The sequence below is a fragment of the Anomaloglossus baeobatrachus genome, chromosome 6 (genome assembly GCF_048569485.1).
Source record: "Anomaloglossus baeobatrachus isolate aAnoBae1 chromosome 6, aAnoBae1.hap1, whole genome shotgun sequence".
Taxonomy (NCBI): domain Eukaryota; kingdom Metazoa; phylum Chordata; class Amphibia; order Anura; family Aromobatidae; genus Anomaloglossus; species Anomaloglossus baeobatrachus.
Window position 1 is genome coordinate 92,356,934 of NC_134358.1, and position 14,351 is coordinate 92,371,284.

At 47.4% G+C, this 14,351-nt stretch overlaps 1 protein-coding gene across 2 annotated transcripts in view; it reads right to left on the minus strand.

Moving 5' to 3' along the window:
- The window catches only part of LOC142317109 (Y+L amino acid transporter 2-like), a 98,209-nt gene that overhangs the window by 16,923 nt on the left and 66,935 nt on the right, over positions 1 to 14,351 (minus strand). For both annotated transcript variants that reach the window (XM_075353108.1, XM_075353110.1), the window contains exons 5-7: positions 8,472 to 8,595; positions 8,289 to 8,392; positions 237 to 333 (exon numbers count right to left, since the gene is read on the minus strand). In XM_075353108.1, the coding sequence (XP_075209223.1) occupies positions 237 to 333; positions 8,289 to 8,392; positions 8,472 to 8,595 (325 nt within the window). The remainder of the gene's footprint in view (positions 1 to 236; positions 334 to 8,288; positions 8,393 to 8,471; positions 8,596 to 14,351) is intronic.

Below are 14,351 nucleotides of genomic sequence, written 5' to 3' on the forward strand. Positions count from 1 at the left end.
TGTGTGGTCTTCCCCAGCCCCATCCTAGACCTGCGGTATCTCCCGAGATCCAACAAAAAATATGGTTCATGAAGTTTTTCCTGAGTCTGTAAGTCATTGTACGATGGCCCAGGAAATACCAGACTGTTCTCTGAGTGTATGTAAGTCTCATTGGTTCCTCTGGTTTTATTGAATCATTCCAATGGGAATAGTTCACTAATGAATGAGTCTCTTTTTTATGTTGTGCTATGTCTTACATTAAACAGTAGAGCAGGCACAGGAGTAAAATTTTGCAGATGAATTAGGCTCAAACTTGCTGGTAGGTGGCCTTCACGTGCGCCAACATAAAAGAGTCTACAAAAATAAAAATACATTATTACTTATCACGTTAGTATTAACAGTATAAGGCTTGTTTCACATGTCAGTGATCCTGGCACGTATGTGACTGTTTTTATACGTACCAGAATCACGGACATACGCAGACTCATTATAATCAATGGATCTGCTTACACATCAGTTGTTTTTCACTGACCATGTCTCCGTGTGCGCGTACATGTGTGTCCGTGATTTCCATACGGAGACATGTCCATTTTTTTCTGGCATCGCTGTCACATGGTCCACACAATGGTGTGACCCATGAAACAGGTACCAGAAAAACATGTACATTGAAAATAAAAAGCTTTTTAAACTCACCCGTCTCCAGTGATGCTGTGTCTGACTGCTGCTCTCTGCTGCTTCCAAGCTAGCTTATTATTCTCATGCATATGCACTGCACAACCGACCCGGAAGTATCTGCAATGGGGAGAGACACAGCGGCTGGAGACAGCATCCGGGAGACTTCAGCACCACGAACAGCAGGAGCGTGCACAGGTGAGTTTATATCCATGTGCACAGATAGTACATGTAGAACCCAGGTGTGCTGTGAATCATGGCAAACAGAGGGACATATGCGTTTTTAACACATCAGTGAAAAATGTCTGTGTTTTTCACTGACGTGTGAAACAGGCCTAATACTGTCAAAAGGCTATTTATAAAGGATATAACTATTAAAAATGAGCAGACATTTTAAATACATATTACTCTGGTTTTGACATTTGGTGCATTTGGACCTGTGAACATTTCCACATTTCTTCACATTACACCCACAAACTTACATATACTTTATTGGGATTTAATGTGATATACCGTTTTTTTTCCAAAAATAAGACCTAGCAAGAATTTTTAGCATTTTCAGTGTAAGGCTTAAATTTAAAAAGTGCGCCACTTTTTTTGGACAAACATCTGAATGTTTTTAACCCCTTAGATAAAACTCAACCTATATATTTTTTTGATCATTTCACCACCTGGCTACTACACTTCCTTTCCACCGACATCCCCACCATCATCATGGGTGATTTTAATATCCCCATTGACACTTCCCACTCATCTGTCTCCAAACTTCTAACACTTGCTGCCTCCTTCGGCCTCACCCAATGGTCTTCTGCAGCTACTCACAAAGATGGCCACACGCTGGACCTCATCTTCACTCGCCTCTGTTCCCTATCTAACCTCTCTAACTCACCTCTCCCCCTGTCTGACCACAACCTACTCACATTCTCTTCCCTCTCTTCTCCAACTACGCAACCCCCCCTCCACAAACTTTCACACCCTCACAGAAATATAAAACACATTGATTTACACGCCCTTTCTCAGTCCCTTCTCCCTCTCACAGACATTGCATTTCTACACGATGCAGATGCTGCTGCAACTTTATACAACACTACAATCTCTGCAGCTCTCGAATCAGCCGCCCCCCTCACACACACCAAAACCCGCACAATCAACAGGCAACCCTGGCACACCAGTCAGACTAAAGAACTGAGACGGGCTTCCAGAATTGCTGAGCGCAGATGGAAGAGGTCTCATTCCACTGAGCACTTCATTGCATATAAAGAGTCCCTCACTACCTTCAAGTCCACACTCACTGCTGCAAAACAAACCTACTTCTCATCCCTCATATCCTCTCTCTCTCACAACCCTAAACAGCTATTCAACACTTTTAATTCTCTCCTCCGTCCTCCAGCACCACCTCCCTCTCCTCTCCTCTCAGCTGAAGACTTTGCCTCTTTCTTCAAGCAGAAGGTTGACAACATCAGAGCAAACTTTGGCCCACAATCACCACAGCCCCTCATCGTAGCTACTCAGCCTTCTTCCTCCAAATCCAGCTTCTCCACCATGACAGAAATCAATCTTTCCACTCTACTCTCAAGATCACATCTAACAACCTGTGCACTGGACCCGCTCCCATCGCACCTCATCCCCAATATCACCGCAGTCCTCATCCCAGCCCTAACCCATCTCTTCAACCTATCACTAACAACTGGTGTATTCCCTTCATGCTTTAAACATGCCTCTATTACACCCATCCTCAAAAAGCCCTCCCTTGACCCATCCTCTGTGTCAAACTATCACCCCATATCCCTTCTCCCCTATGCCTCAAAACTACTAGAACAACATGTCCATCTTGAACTGTCCTCATACCTCTCCTCCTGCTCTCTCTTTGACCAGCTACAATCTGGCTTCCGACCGCATCATTCCACTGAAACTGCCCTAACTAAAGTCACCAATGACCTACTAACCGCCAAAGCCAAGCGACACTACTCTATCCTCCTCCTCCTGGACCTGTCCTCTGCCTTCGACACAGTAGACCATTCCCTCCTACTACAGATTCTCTCATCTCTGGGCATCACAGACTTGGCCCTATCTTGGATATCCTCATACCTCACCGACCGAACTTTCAGCGTCTCGCATTCTCACACCACTTCCTCATCTCGCCCCCAATCTGTCGGTGTTCCCCAAGGCTCAGTTCTTGGACCCCTGCTTTTCTCCATCTACACCTTCGGCCTGGGACAGCTCATAGAGTCCTACGGCTTCCAGTATCATCTCTATGCCGATGACACACAGATCTACCTCTCTGGACCTGACATCACCTCTCTACTAACCAGAATCCCACAATGTCTGTCTGCTATTTCATCCTTCTTCTCTGCGCGATTCCTAAAACTTAACATGGACAAAACAGAATTCATTGTCTTTCCTCCTCCTCACTCATCTCCTCCAACAAGCCTTTCCATCAAACTCGATGGTTGCTTACTCTCCCCAGTCTCACAAGCTCGTTGCCTTGGAGTGACCCTTGACTCTGCTCCATCCTTCAAGCCACACATCCAAGCCCTCTTCACCTCATGCCGATTACAACTCAAAAACATCTCCCGGATCCGTGCTTTCCTTAACCAAGAATCAGCAAAAACATTAGTGCATGCCCTCATCATCTCCCGCCTCGACTACTGCAACCTCCTGCTCTCTGGCCTCCCTTCCAACACTCTTGCACCCCTCCAATCTATCCTAAACTCTGCGGCCCGCCTAATCCACCTCTCCCCTCGCTACTCCCCAGCCTCGCCACTCTGCCAATCCCTTCACTGGCTTCCCATCACCCAATGACTCCAGTTCAAAACACTAACCATGACATACAAAGCCATGCACAACCTGTCTCCTCCCTACATCTGTGACCTAGTCTCCCGGTACCTACCTGCACGCAACCTCAGATCCTCACAAGATCTCCTTCTCTGCTCCTCCCTTATCTCCTCTTCCCACTATCGCGTACAAGATTTCTTCCGTGCATCCCCCTTACTCTGGAACGCTCTACCTCAGCACATCAGACTCTCCCCTGCCGTGGAAAGCTTCAAGAGGAACCTCAAGACCCACCTCTTCCAACAAGCCTACAACCTACAATAGCCCTCAGTCCAGTAGACCACTGCGCAACCAGCTCTGTCCTCACCTATCGTACCATCACCCATTCCCTGTAGACTATGAGCCCTCGCGGGCAGGGTCCTCTCTCCTCCTGTACCAGTCTGTTATGTACTGTTAATGATTGCTGTACGTATACCCTTTCACTTGTAAAGCGCCATGGAATAAATGGCGCTATAATAATAAATAATAATAATAATAATATGTTTGGTATCCACAAACTCAAAATGACCTGAGGCATCACACCAGCACATCAGTTTTACCATATAGTGAACACGGTGAATAAAATACCCCGTAAACAATCGTGCAATAACATTTTTTTGCATTTTTTCTGCACTTGGAATTTTTTGGCTGTTTTCAAGTACACTATATGGTAAAACTCATGATTTCATTTAAAAAGTAGAACTCGTCCTGCAAAAAAATAAACCCTCATATGTAAAGATTGATGGAAAAATAAAAAAGTTACAGCTCTCGGAAGAAGGGGAGCAAAAACTAAAGACGGTAAATCGCCCTGTCATGAAGGTGTTAACTCGCAAATTTCCTCTGCCTCATTGACCAACATTGGTCCCAGTGCAATGCGATTTTTTTCTTACATTGCACTCATCCGTTTTAAACGCCAGTGTGAGAGAACCCAAAAAGAAATGACATATGTTTTTCTAAATATTAAAAAAATATAAATCTGCAAATTTTTGGTGTGCATTTATATTCAGACCCCTTGTAGTCTGATACCCCTGAATAAAATCCTGAGTGCCCAACTGCTTCCAGAAGTCCCATAATTTGTAAATTGAGTCCATCTGTGTGTAAATTATGCTCAGTATAACTACAGCTGTTCTGTGAATTCCTCGGAAGTTTGTTTGAGAACATTTGGGATCAAATAGCATCATGAAAACCCAAGAATACACAAGACAGGTCAGGGATAAAGGTGTGGAGAAAAGTAAAGGCAGGTTAGGATATAAAACAATAGCTATGAATATCTCACTGTTCAATCCATCATCCAGAAATTGTAGGAGTATGGCTCAACTGCAAAACTACCAAGACATGGCCGTCCACCTAAACTGACATCCCAAGCATGGAGAGCACTAATTAGAGAAGCAAGCAAGAAGCCCCTGGTCACTCTGGAGGAGCTGCAGACATCCACAGCTCAGGTGGGAGAATCTGTCCACACGACTAGCATTGGTAGCATACTCCAGAACTCTAGCCTTTATGGAAGAATGACAAGAAAAAACACATTTTTGAAAGCAAGCCATAAGTAGTCCCATTTGCAGTTTGCATACAGCCATGTAAGGGAGACAGCTATGAAGAACGTGCTCTGGTAAGGTAAAACCAAGGTAGAACTTTTCGGGCTAAATGCAGAACACTATGTGTGACAGAAAACTAACACTAAGTTCTAGGGAGTAATGTGAAACTCTCCAATCCTAAAGGTGCTGTGGGCTCCTTCTATGAACTCTGAGCTTTAGTTCCTGCCATAAATTTTCTATTGGATTCAGGTCAGGTGATTAGCATATCTGTTCCTACCATGGCTGTGCTAGAGTTTGTCTCCTTTACTGGAGAGACAATTTGAATATTTCCCAGAGGGGCATTGCAGCTATAAGTCCCCTTACCTGGCAGCCAGACTGGCTTGCAAAGTCTCCTTAAGGAGAATAGTGTTCCCCCGTGGTCCCCACATAGCTTTCTCATGAGCCAGATCAGACACCCCCCATACTTTGCACTGACGAGGGGCAAGCACCCCGAAACACCGTGTCTGCAAATTGGGATTCTGATCTGGCTTATATATCCTGAGTCATATTGCAAAGGATTGTTGAAAATCCACTTGTGACTTTTAGGATCGCTACTTCCAATAGGTGGCGCTGTGCTAGAGTTTGTCTCCTTTACTGGAGAGACAATTTGAATATTTCCCAGAGGGGCATTGCAGCTATAAGTCCCCTTACCTGGCAGCCAGACTGGCTTGCAAAGTCTCCTTAAGGAGAATAGTGTTCCCCCGTGGTCCCCACATAGCTTTCTCATGAGCCAGATCAGACACCCCCCATACTTTGCACTGACGAGGGGCAAGCACCCCGAAACACCGTGTCTGCAAATTGGGATTCTGATCTGGCTTATATATCCTGAGTCATATTGCAAAGGATTGTTGAAAATCCACTTGTGACTTTTAGGATCGCTACTTCCAATAGGTGGCGCTGTGCTAGAGTTTGTCTCCTTTACTGGAGAGACAATTTGAATATTTCCCAGAGGGGCATTGCAGCTATAAGTCCCCTTACCTGGCAGCCAGACTGGCTTGCAAAGTCTCCTTAAGGAGAATAGTGTTCCCCCGTGGTCCCCACATAGCTTTCTCATGAGCCAGATCAGACACCCCCCATACTTTGCACTGACGAGGGGCAAGCACCCCGAAACACCGTGTCTGCAAATTGGGATTCTGATCTGGCTTATATATCCTGAGTCATATTGCAAAGGATTGTTGAAAATCCACTTGTGACTTTTAGGATCGCTACTTCCAATAGGTGGCGCTGTGCTAGAGTTTGTCTCCTTTACTGGAGAGACAATTTGAATATTTCCCAGAGGGGCATTGCAGCTATAAGTCCCCTTACCTGGCAGCCAGACTGGCTTGCAAAGTCTCCTTAAGGAGAATAGTGTTCCCCCGTGGTCCCCACATAGCTTTCTCATGAGCCAGATCAGACACCCCCCATACTTTGCACTGACGAGGGGCAAGCACCCCGAAACACCGTGTCTGCAAATTGGGATTCTGATCTGGCTTATATATCCTGAGTCATATTGCAAAGGATTGTTGAAAATCCACTTGTGACTTTTAGGATCGCTACTTCCAATAGGTGGCGCTGTGCTAGAGTTTGTCTCCTTTACTGGAGAGACAATTTGAATATTTCCCAGAGGGGCATTGCAGCTATAAGTCCCCTTACCTGGCAGCCAGACTGGCTTGCAAAGTCTCCTTAAGGAGAATAGTGTTCCCCCGTGGTCCCCACATAGCTTTCTCATGAGCCAGATCAGACACCCCCCATACTTTGCACTGACGAAGGGCAAGCACCCCGAAACACCGTGTCTGCAAATTGGGATTCTGATCTGGCTTATATATCCTGAGTCATATTGCAAAGGATTGTTGAAAATCCACTTGTGACTTTTAGGATCGCTACTTCCAATAGGTGGCGCTGTGCTAGAGTTTGTCTCCTTTACTGGAGAGACAATTTGAATATTTCCCAGAGGGGCATTGCAGCTATAAGTCCCCTTACCTGGCAGCCAGACTGGCTTGCAAAGTCTCCTTAAGGAGAATAGTGTTCCCCCGTGGTCCCCACATAGCTTTCTCATGAGCCAGATCAGACACCCCCCATACTTTGCACTGACGAGGGGCAAGCACCCCGAAACACCGTGTCTGCAAATTGGGATTCTGATCTGGCTTATATATCCTGAGTCATATTGCAAAGGATTGTTGAAAATCCACTTGTGACTTTTAGGATCGCTACTTCCAATAGGTGGCGCTGTGCTAGAGTTTGTCTCCTTTACTGGAGAGACAATTTGAATATTTCCCAGAGGGGCATTGCAGCTATAAGTCCCCTTACCTGGCAGCCAGACTGGCTTGCAAAGTCTCCTTAAGGAGAATAGTGTTCCCCCGTGGTCCCCACATAGCTTTCTCATGAGCCAGATCAGACACCCCCCATACTTTGCACTGACGAGGGGCAAGCACCCCGAAACACCGTGTCTGCAAATTGGGATTCTGATCTGGCTTATATATCCTGAGTCATATTGCAAAGGATTGTTGAAAATCCACTTGTGACTTTTAGGATCGCTACTTCCAATAGGTGGCGCTGTGCTAGAGTTTGTCTCCTTTACTGGAGAGACAATTTGAATATTTCCCAGAGGGGCATTGCAGCTATAAGTCCCCTTACCTGGCAGCCAGACTGGCTTGCAAAGTCTCCTTAAGGAGAATAGTGTTCCCCCGTGGTCCCCACATAGCTTTCTCATGAGCCAGATCAGACACCCCCCATACTTTGCACTGACGAGGGGCAAGCACCCCGAAACACCGTGTCTGCAAATTGGGATTCTGATCTGGCTTATATATCCTGAGTCATATTGCAAAGGATTGTTGAAAATCCACTTGTGACTTTTAGGATCGCTACTTCCAATAGGTGGCGCTGTGCTAGAGTTTGTCTCCTTTACTGGAGAGACAATTTGAATACCATGGATATAGACAGCTGATGAAGGCCTTAATGTAAGAGTATTGGAAGCCCTATCCTTATTAGGTTTCAAACACATGGCCGGCTGTGTCAGTCATTGCGTGGGGATGGGGTGTGGTTACAGCCACTATATACTGAGCAGTGGCTAATGCTCCACCAGTGCCACCCCTATAACTGGAAGTTGAATGCTGCCGGAAGGAATACAGCTAATTTCCTCCCGCAGCAGAGCCCTTAGCACTTACTTTAATTTGCATTTTGTGGGTGATAGACTTCCTTTATAGACAAGCGAGGTTAATGCAGTTCTTTGCAAATTTATTTACATGCTCATAACCACACTAGATATTCTCTTACCTTGAAGCAGCAATTATGGATGAGTTAAGTCCACCATAACAAGACATCGCCACTGCTATTGGAATAAGCCACTTAGCATGACCGAGAACTTCATTTCCAAATGTCTGGGAAAACAATAATGGCAGACTTGCAACCACCAGGATGATAATACTATTATTTCATGTAATCTTTATGAGGAATTACCACAGCCACTGCGTCACTTGTGAGAATAGCTGCCATATCCAGGACCACATAGTATGCCACATTGGTCAGCAGATATATAATGGTAACGATCGGCATTGAAATGGCAATAGCAAGAGGAAGGTTCCTGAAGAATGCAAAATGGTAGAAACAATTAATAAACAACAGCGTGTAAAATTAAATATGAAGATCCATAACAATCCACATGCCAATAATATACTAGAGCTGTATCATTTGTAAAGTGATTTAATGAAATGTAATTAGAATAATTGAATATAATTGGGGTAAATGCCAGTGTCTTAAATGCTATGGAGCCTCCATCCCCCACTCTGGAGGAGCCTCCATCCCCCACCCTGGATGGACCACTAAACCCCGCCGTGGAGAATCATCCATTCCCCACCCTGGAGGAGTCTCCATCCCCCACCATGAATAGACTTCTAAACCCCACACTGGAGAATCCTCCATCCCCCACCCTGGAGGAGTCTCCATCCCCCACCCTGGATGGACTTCTAAACCCCTCTTTGGAGGAGCCTCCATCCCCCACCCTGGATGGACCACTAAACCCCACCCTGAAGGAGTCTTCATCCCCCACCCTGAATGGACTTCTAAACCCCACCCTGGAGGGGCCTCTATACCTCATCCTGGACGAGCCCCTACCCAATCCCCATTTGTGCCACTTGCTTTGGCAATGCCAACAAGTACTTGGTCATGTCGATACAGCTATTTTGAATTTGATTTTGAATTTGAGATTCCATGATAATGGAGGTAAACTTTCAGCACCTAGTTCCCCTTTTATCTGCGTTACTATCATCTCTGGAGTTAGGAAAAAAATGAGAACGTTTAATAATTAAAGAGGACCTGTTATAAGATTTCACATTAGAAATTGCATACATAATTAAACAGATCTCTGATGAGGCTGGTGTACTTACATTGAAAATGTATGTCAGAATAACTGTAAATCCTCCTACTAAAGTGAATATTTATGAGTCCAGCTAAAGAGTGAGAGAGCTCATGAATCTATTAAGACTCCCCCTACCTAGGCTGAGTGACAGCTGCAGCTTGTACTGAGCAGGGTATCCTTTGCAGCAGCGTGGAGGAGGAGCACTGAGGATAAGTAGAGACTGAGTTTAAAGGAGATCTATTGGTTCTGAGAAAAAGCACAAATTGACAGAAAAAGATCTATATATATAATTGCCTTATTCTGTCTGTCTGTCTGTCTGTCATGCTCCAAAATTGTGTCCTTACGGTGACACAAAGCTGATTGGCCGCTGGGCTCGCCATGGCCCCGCCCCCCCACACGGATTGGCCTCTTGCCCCGGCTCTCTGCAGGCCCCGCCCCCCTCACGCAATGCACGTTCGCTCTGGCCCAACTGACATGGAGCTCCGACTCCCAGGTGAGTACACACACACACATCAGATCACACTCACTCTCACACACACCTCACACATCACATCCACACACTCACAACATTATACACATCGGGTAACTAAGGTCCCTTGGTTACCCGATGTGTATCATAGTTACCAGTGTACACCGGCTCCGTCACGATCCCAGCAGCGCCAGACATAACCTTGCGATGCTGGGATCTTGACGGAGCCCGTGAACGCTGGTAACCATTATACACATCGGGTAACTAAGGTCCCTTGGTTACCCGATGTGTATCATAGTTACCAGTGTACACCGGCTCACACTCACTCTCACACACACCTCACACACACATCACATCGCATCCACACACTCACAGCATCCGGCGATATCGCTTGCTTCTCGGCCTCGATACTGTGCTGTTGTGACCTTCCAGGACCTGCCGGAGGATCACATGGCCAGAAGCATGTGGTATCTCCGGATGTTGTGAGTGTGAGCGTGGATGTGCGATATCGTCAGTGTGTGTGTGTGTGAGTGTATGCGATCGGGTGTGTGTGAGTGTATGCGATTGGGTGTGTGTGAGTGTATGCGATCGGGTGTGTGTGAGTGTATGCGATCGGATCTGTGAGTGTCGGCAGAGGAGCACGGCGTGCTGGAGGAGGCTGGAAGGAGAGAGGCTGATCTTGGGGAAGGCTGGGAGGGGGAGGCTGATGCTGGGGGAGACTGGGAGGGGAAGGCTGATGCTGGGGGAGGCTGGGAGGGGGAGGCTGGGAGGAGAGAGGCTGATCCTGGGGAAGGCTGGGAGGGGGAGGCTGATGCTGGGGGAGGCTGGAAGGAGAGAGGCTGATGCTTGGGGAGGCTGGGAGGAGAGAGGCTGATGCTGGGGAAGGCTGATGCTGAGGGAGGCTGGGAGGGGAAGGCTGATGCTGAGGGAGGCTGGGAGGGGGAGGCTGGGAGGAGAGAGGCTGGTAGGAGAGAGGCTGATCCTGGGGAAGGCTGGGAGGGGGAGGCTGATGCTGGGGGAGGCTGGAAGGAGAGAGGCTGATGCTGGGGGAGGCTGGGAGGAGAGAGGCTGCTGCTGGGGGAGGCTGATGCTGGGGGAGGCTGGGAGGGGGAGGCTGATGCTGGGGGAGGCTGGGAGGAGAGAGGCTGATGCTGGGGGAGGCTGATGCTGGGGGAGGCTGGAAGGAGAGAGGCTGATGCTGGGGGAGGCTGGGAGGAGAGAGGCTGATGCTGGGGGAGGCTGGGAGGAGGGAGGCTGGGAGGAGAGAGGCTGAGGCTGGGGGAGGCTGGGAGGAGAGAGGCTGATGCTGGGGGAGGCTGATGCTGGGGGAGGCTGGAAGGAGAGAGGCTGATGCTGGGGGAGGCTGGGAGGAGGGAGGCTGGGAAGAAAGAGGCTGATGCTGGGGGAGGCTGATGCTGGGGGAGGCTGGGAGGAGAGAGGCTGATGCTGGGGGAGGTTGATGCTGGGGGAGGCTGGGAGGTGGAGGCTGATGCTGGGGGAGGCTGGGAGCACGATGGGGGTGCGCAGCATGGGGGATGGAGCACGATGGGGAGTGCGCAGCATGGGGGATGGAGCACGTTTGGGAGTGCGCAGCATGGCGGATGGAGCACGTTTGGGACTGCGCAGCATGGCGGATGGACCACGTTTGGGAGTGCGCAGCATGGCGGATGGAGCATGTTTGGGAGTGCGCAGCATGGCGGATGGAGCACGTTTGGGAGTGCGCAGCATGGCGGATGGCGCACGTTTGGGAGTGCGCAGCATGGCGGATGGAGCACGTTTGGGAGTGCGCAGCATGGCGGATGGAGCACGTTTGGGAGTGCGCAGCATGGCGGATGGAGCACGTTTGGGACTGTGCAGCATGGCGGATGGCCCACGTTTGGGAGTGCGCAGCATGGCGGATGGAGCATGTTTGGGAGTGCGCAGCATGGCGGATGGAGCACGTTTGGGAGTGCGCAGCATGGCGGATGGAGCACGTTTGGGAGTGCGCAGCATGGCAGATGGAGCATGTTTGGGAGTGCGCAGCATGGCGGATGGAGCACATTTGGGAGTGCGCAGCATGGCGGATGGAGCACGTTTGGGAGTGCGCAGCATGGCGGATGGAGCACGATGGGGGGTGCGCAGCATGGGGGATGGAGCACGATGGGAGGTGCACACCTCCCCCCAACACACACACACACACACAACACACCACACACACACTGGGAACCACAAACACCGCCGTACACAGACACCCACACACTCAGACAACGCTGCACACACACAACACCCAACACACAAACACCGCGGCATACATAAATATACGCACATACCACGCAACACACACACATTGCACAAAACATACCTCCCCCCAAAACACACCACACCCACACAAACCGCGCAACACACACACACAATGCTACAGACACCTTGCGCTCCACAAACAACGCAACACACGCAACACACATACAACACCGCTCTCACCCCCCCGCCACACCCAGACAACAGCCAGAACATGTACAGCGCCCTACACAAACACTTGGTAACTACACACAACAACATCTATATATATATAACAAAACACATACATTAACTACACAATACGTAAATTCTAGAATACCCGATGCGTAGAATCGGGCCACCTTCTAGTATTTTATAATTCTTCTCAAATACATATCATCAACAAATAACATAATTTTCCCTCAGCATTTCAACAATATAGTGTTGGATTTCATTTTATCAGAATAAAAACAAAAAGTGGTGAAATGTTGTTCTCTGGGAGGTACCGGCCATGATAGAAGGAGATGATTTTGGATTGAAATAATTTTTATTAAAGAATTTTCATACAATCAATGCAAAACAAACAGTAACTTAATACAAGATACTCAATACATAGTAATATATGTAGACATTAATGTATCAAGTGAGTAAACCATCATACCTAAGGGAAAGGGTAGAGAGCAAAGGAAGGGATGGGATGAAGGAAAGAACATTTTATTGGGCAGGAGAGGAAAAGAGGGAAGGGAGTGTGAAAGGGTAAGAAACAATGGAGAACTTTTATAATAATTCAAGTATATATACATAAAGAAGATAAAATGCAGAATAAAAAAGTCAAATTCCAGGTATAGAAGTCTCAATTTTCAAGGATTGTGAAGTTTAAAAATCAGACATTACGAACATGGACCAGACTCTATTAAGAATTTTGTTGGTAAGAAAGCCAAGGGCTCCATTTTTTATGATATGCAGCAAATGAATTATTATAAATTGCATAACATAACTTTGTTCGAGATCGTTATGTAAGGTAACTTTGTCAATCACCTCGGTGATTGTGGGAATCAAAACTTGTCTCCAGTATGATGCAATTAGATTTTTAGCTACCACACATATGTGAATTATAATTTATAATTATAAAGTAGCTGATTTTGTACAGCATCACCATGATGAATGGAGTTGGGCTCAGATCTGCCAGGTTTCTTGGAAAATCAGTTTCATGCACCTATTTCATGATTATGTCAAGTTGCTGATCCATAAAATATATAAAAGCAAAGTACAAACATAGTGCTGAGTTAATTCACTAATGTATCCAAATGGGCAGCAAGTCAGCAAATGAGATTGATATTTTTCTTACTTCTCGCTAGAGATGAGCCACCCTCTAGAGGCTCGAGTTCGATTCGGTTCGTCGAACGGAGGCCGCGTTCGAGTTCGGTTTGGCGAGCCGTTCGACGAACCTCTCGAACCCCATTGAAACCAATGGGAGGCAATCACAAACACATAAAAACACATTATAAATGTAAACATACAGTTAATAAACATTGCCATAACACTTACCGGTCCCCGCGATGCGTCCTGCACTCTGTCTCCCGCCGCTATTCCTTCCGATGATCGCTGCGTCCTCCCGGTAACCAGCACTGATGATAGGACCTATCGTGACGTCAAAATAGCATGTGACCAGTCACGTGTCTGTTATCTCATTGGCTACAGACTGGTCACATGGCTTTGACGTCATGCTAGGACCTGTCAGTGCATCTCTCAAGTACGCGGTGACCGTTTGTGTATCTCCGTGTACCGGCGACATGCTCTGGCACACGGTCGGGTTCCCGGTCGGCTTCCCCGTTCCGTTATTCACCAGCTGCCACAGCCGGTCAATAACGGAGATCACCGTTGCTATAGCAACGCGCCTGTCAGTGGTGACATCACCGCTAACAGCATGCAGCCTCTGATCACTCACGGAGTGAAAAGACTGCACGGAAAGCAGCACCGTCTTCTTCCAATGCAGCGCTGCTGATGTAGCAGAGCTGCATGTGTTGAAGGAGAAAGAAGACAGAAGAGAAGGATCGTGGAGGGATAAGAGGGAGTAATAAACATGGAGTCTCTAAGTGTGTCTGTGTATTTATTTCTATTAAAGTATTTTTTCTCTGTGTGGTGTCTTTTTTTAACCCTTTATTGGAGATTCTTAATGGCCGGGTCAAACTTGCCTGACATTAAGAATCTCTGGCTTAATACTAGCTAGTAAAACAAAGCTAGTATTGACTCATGA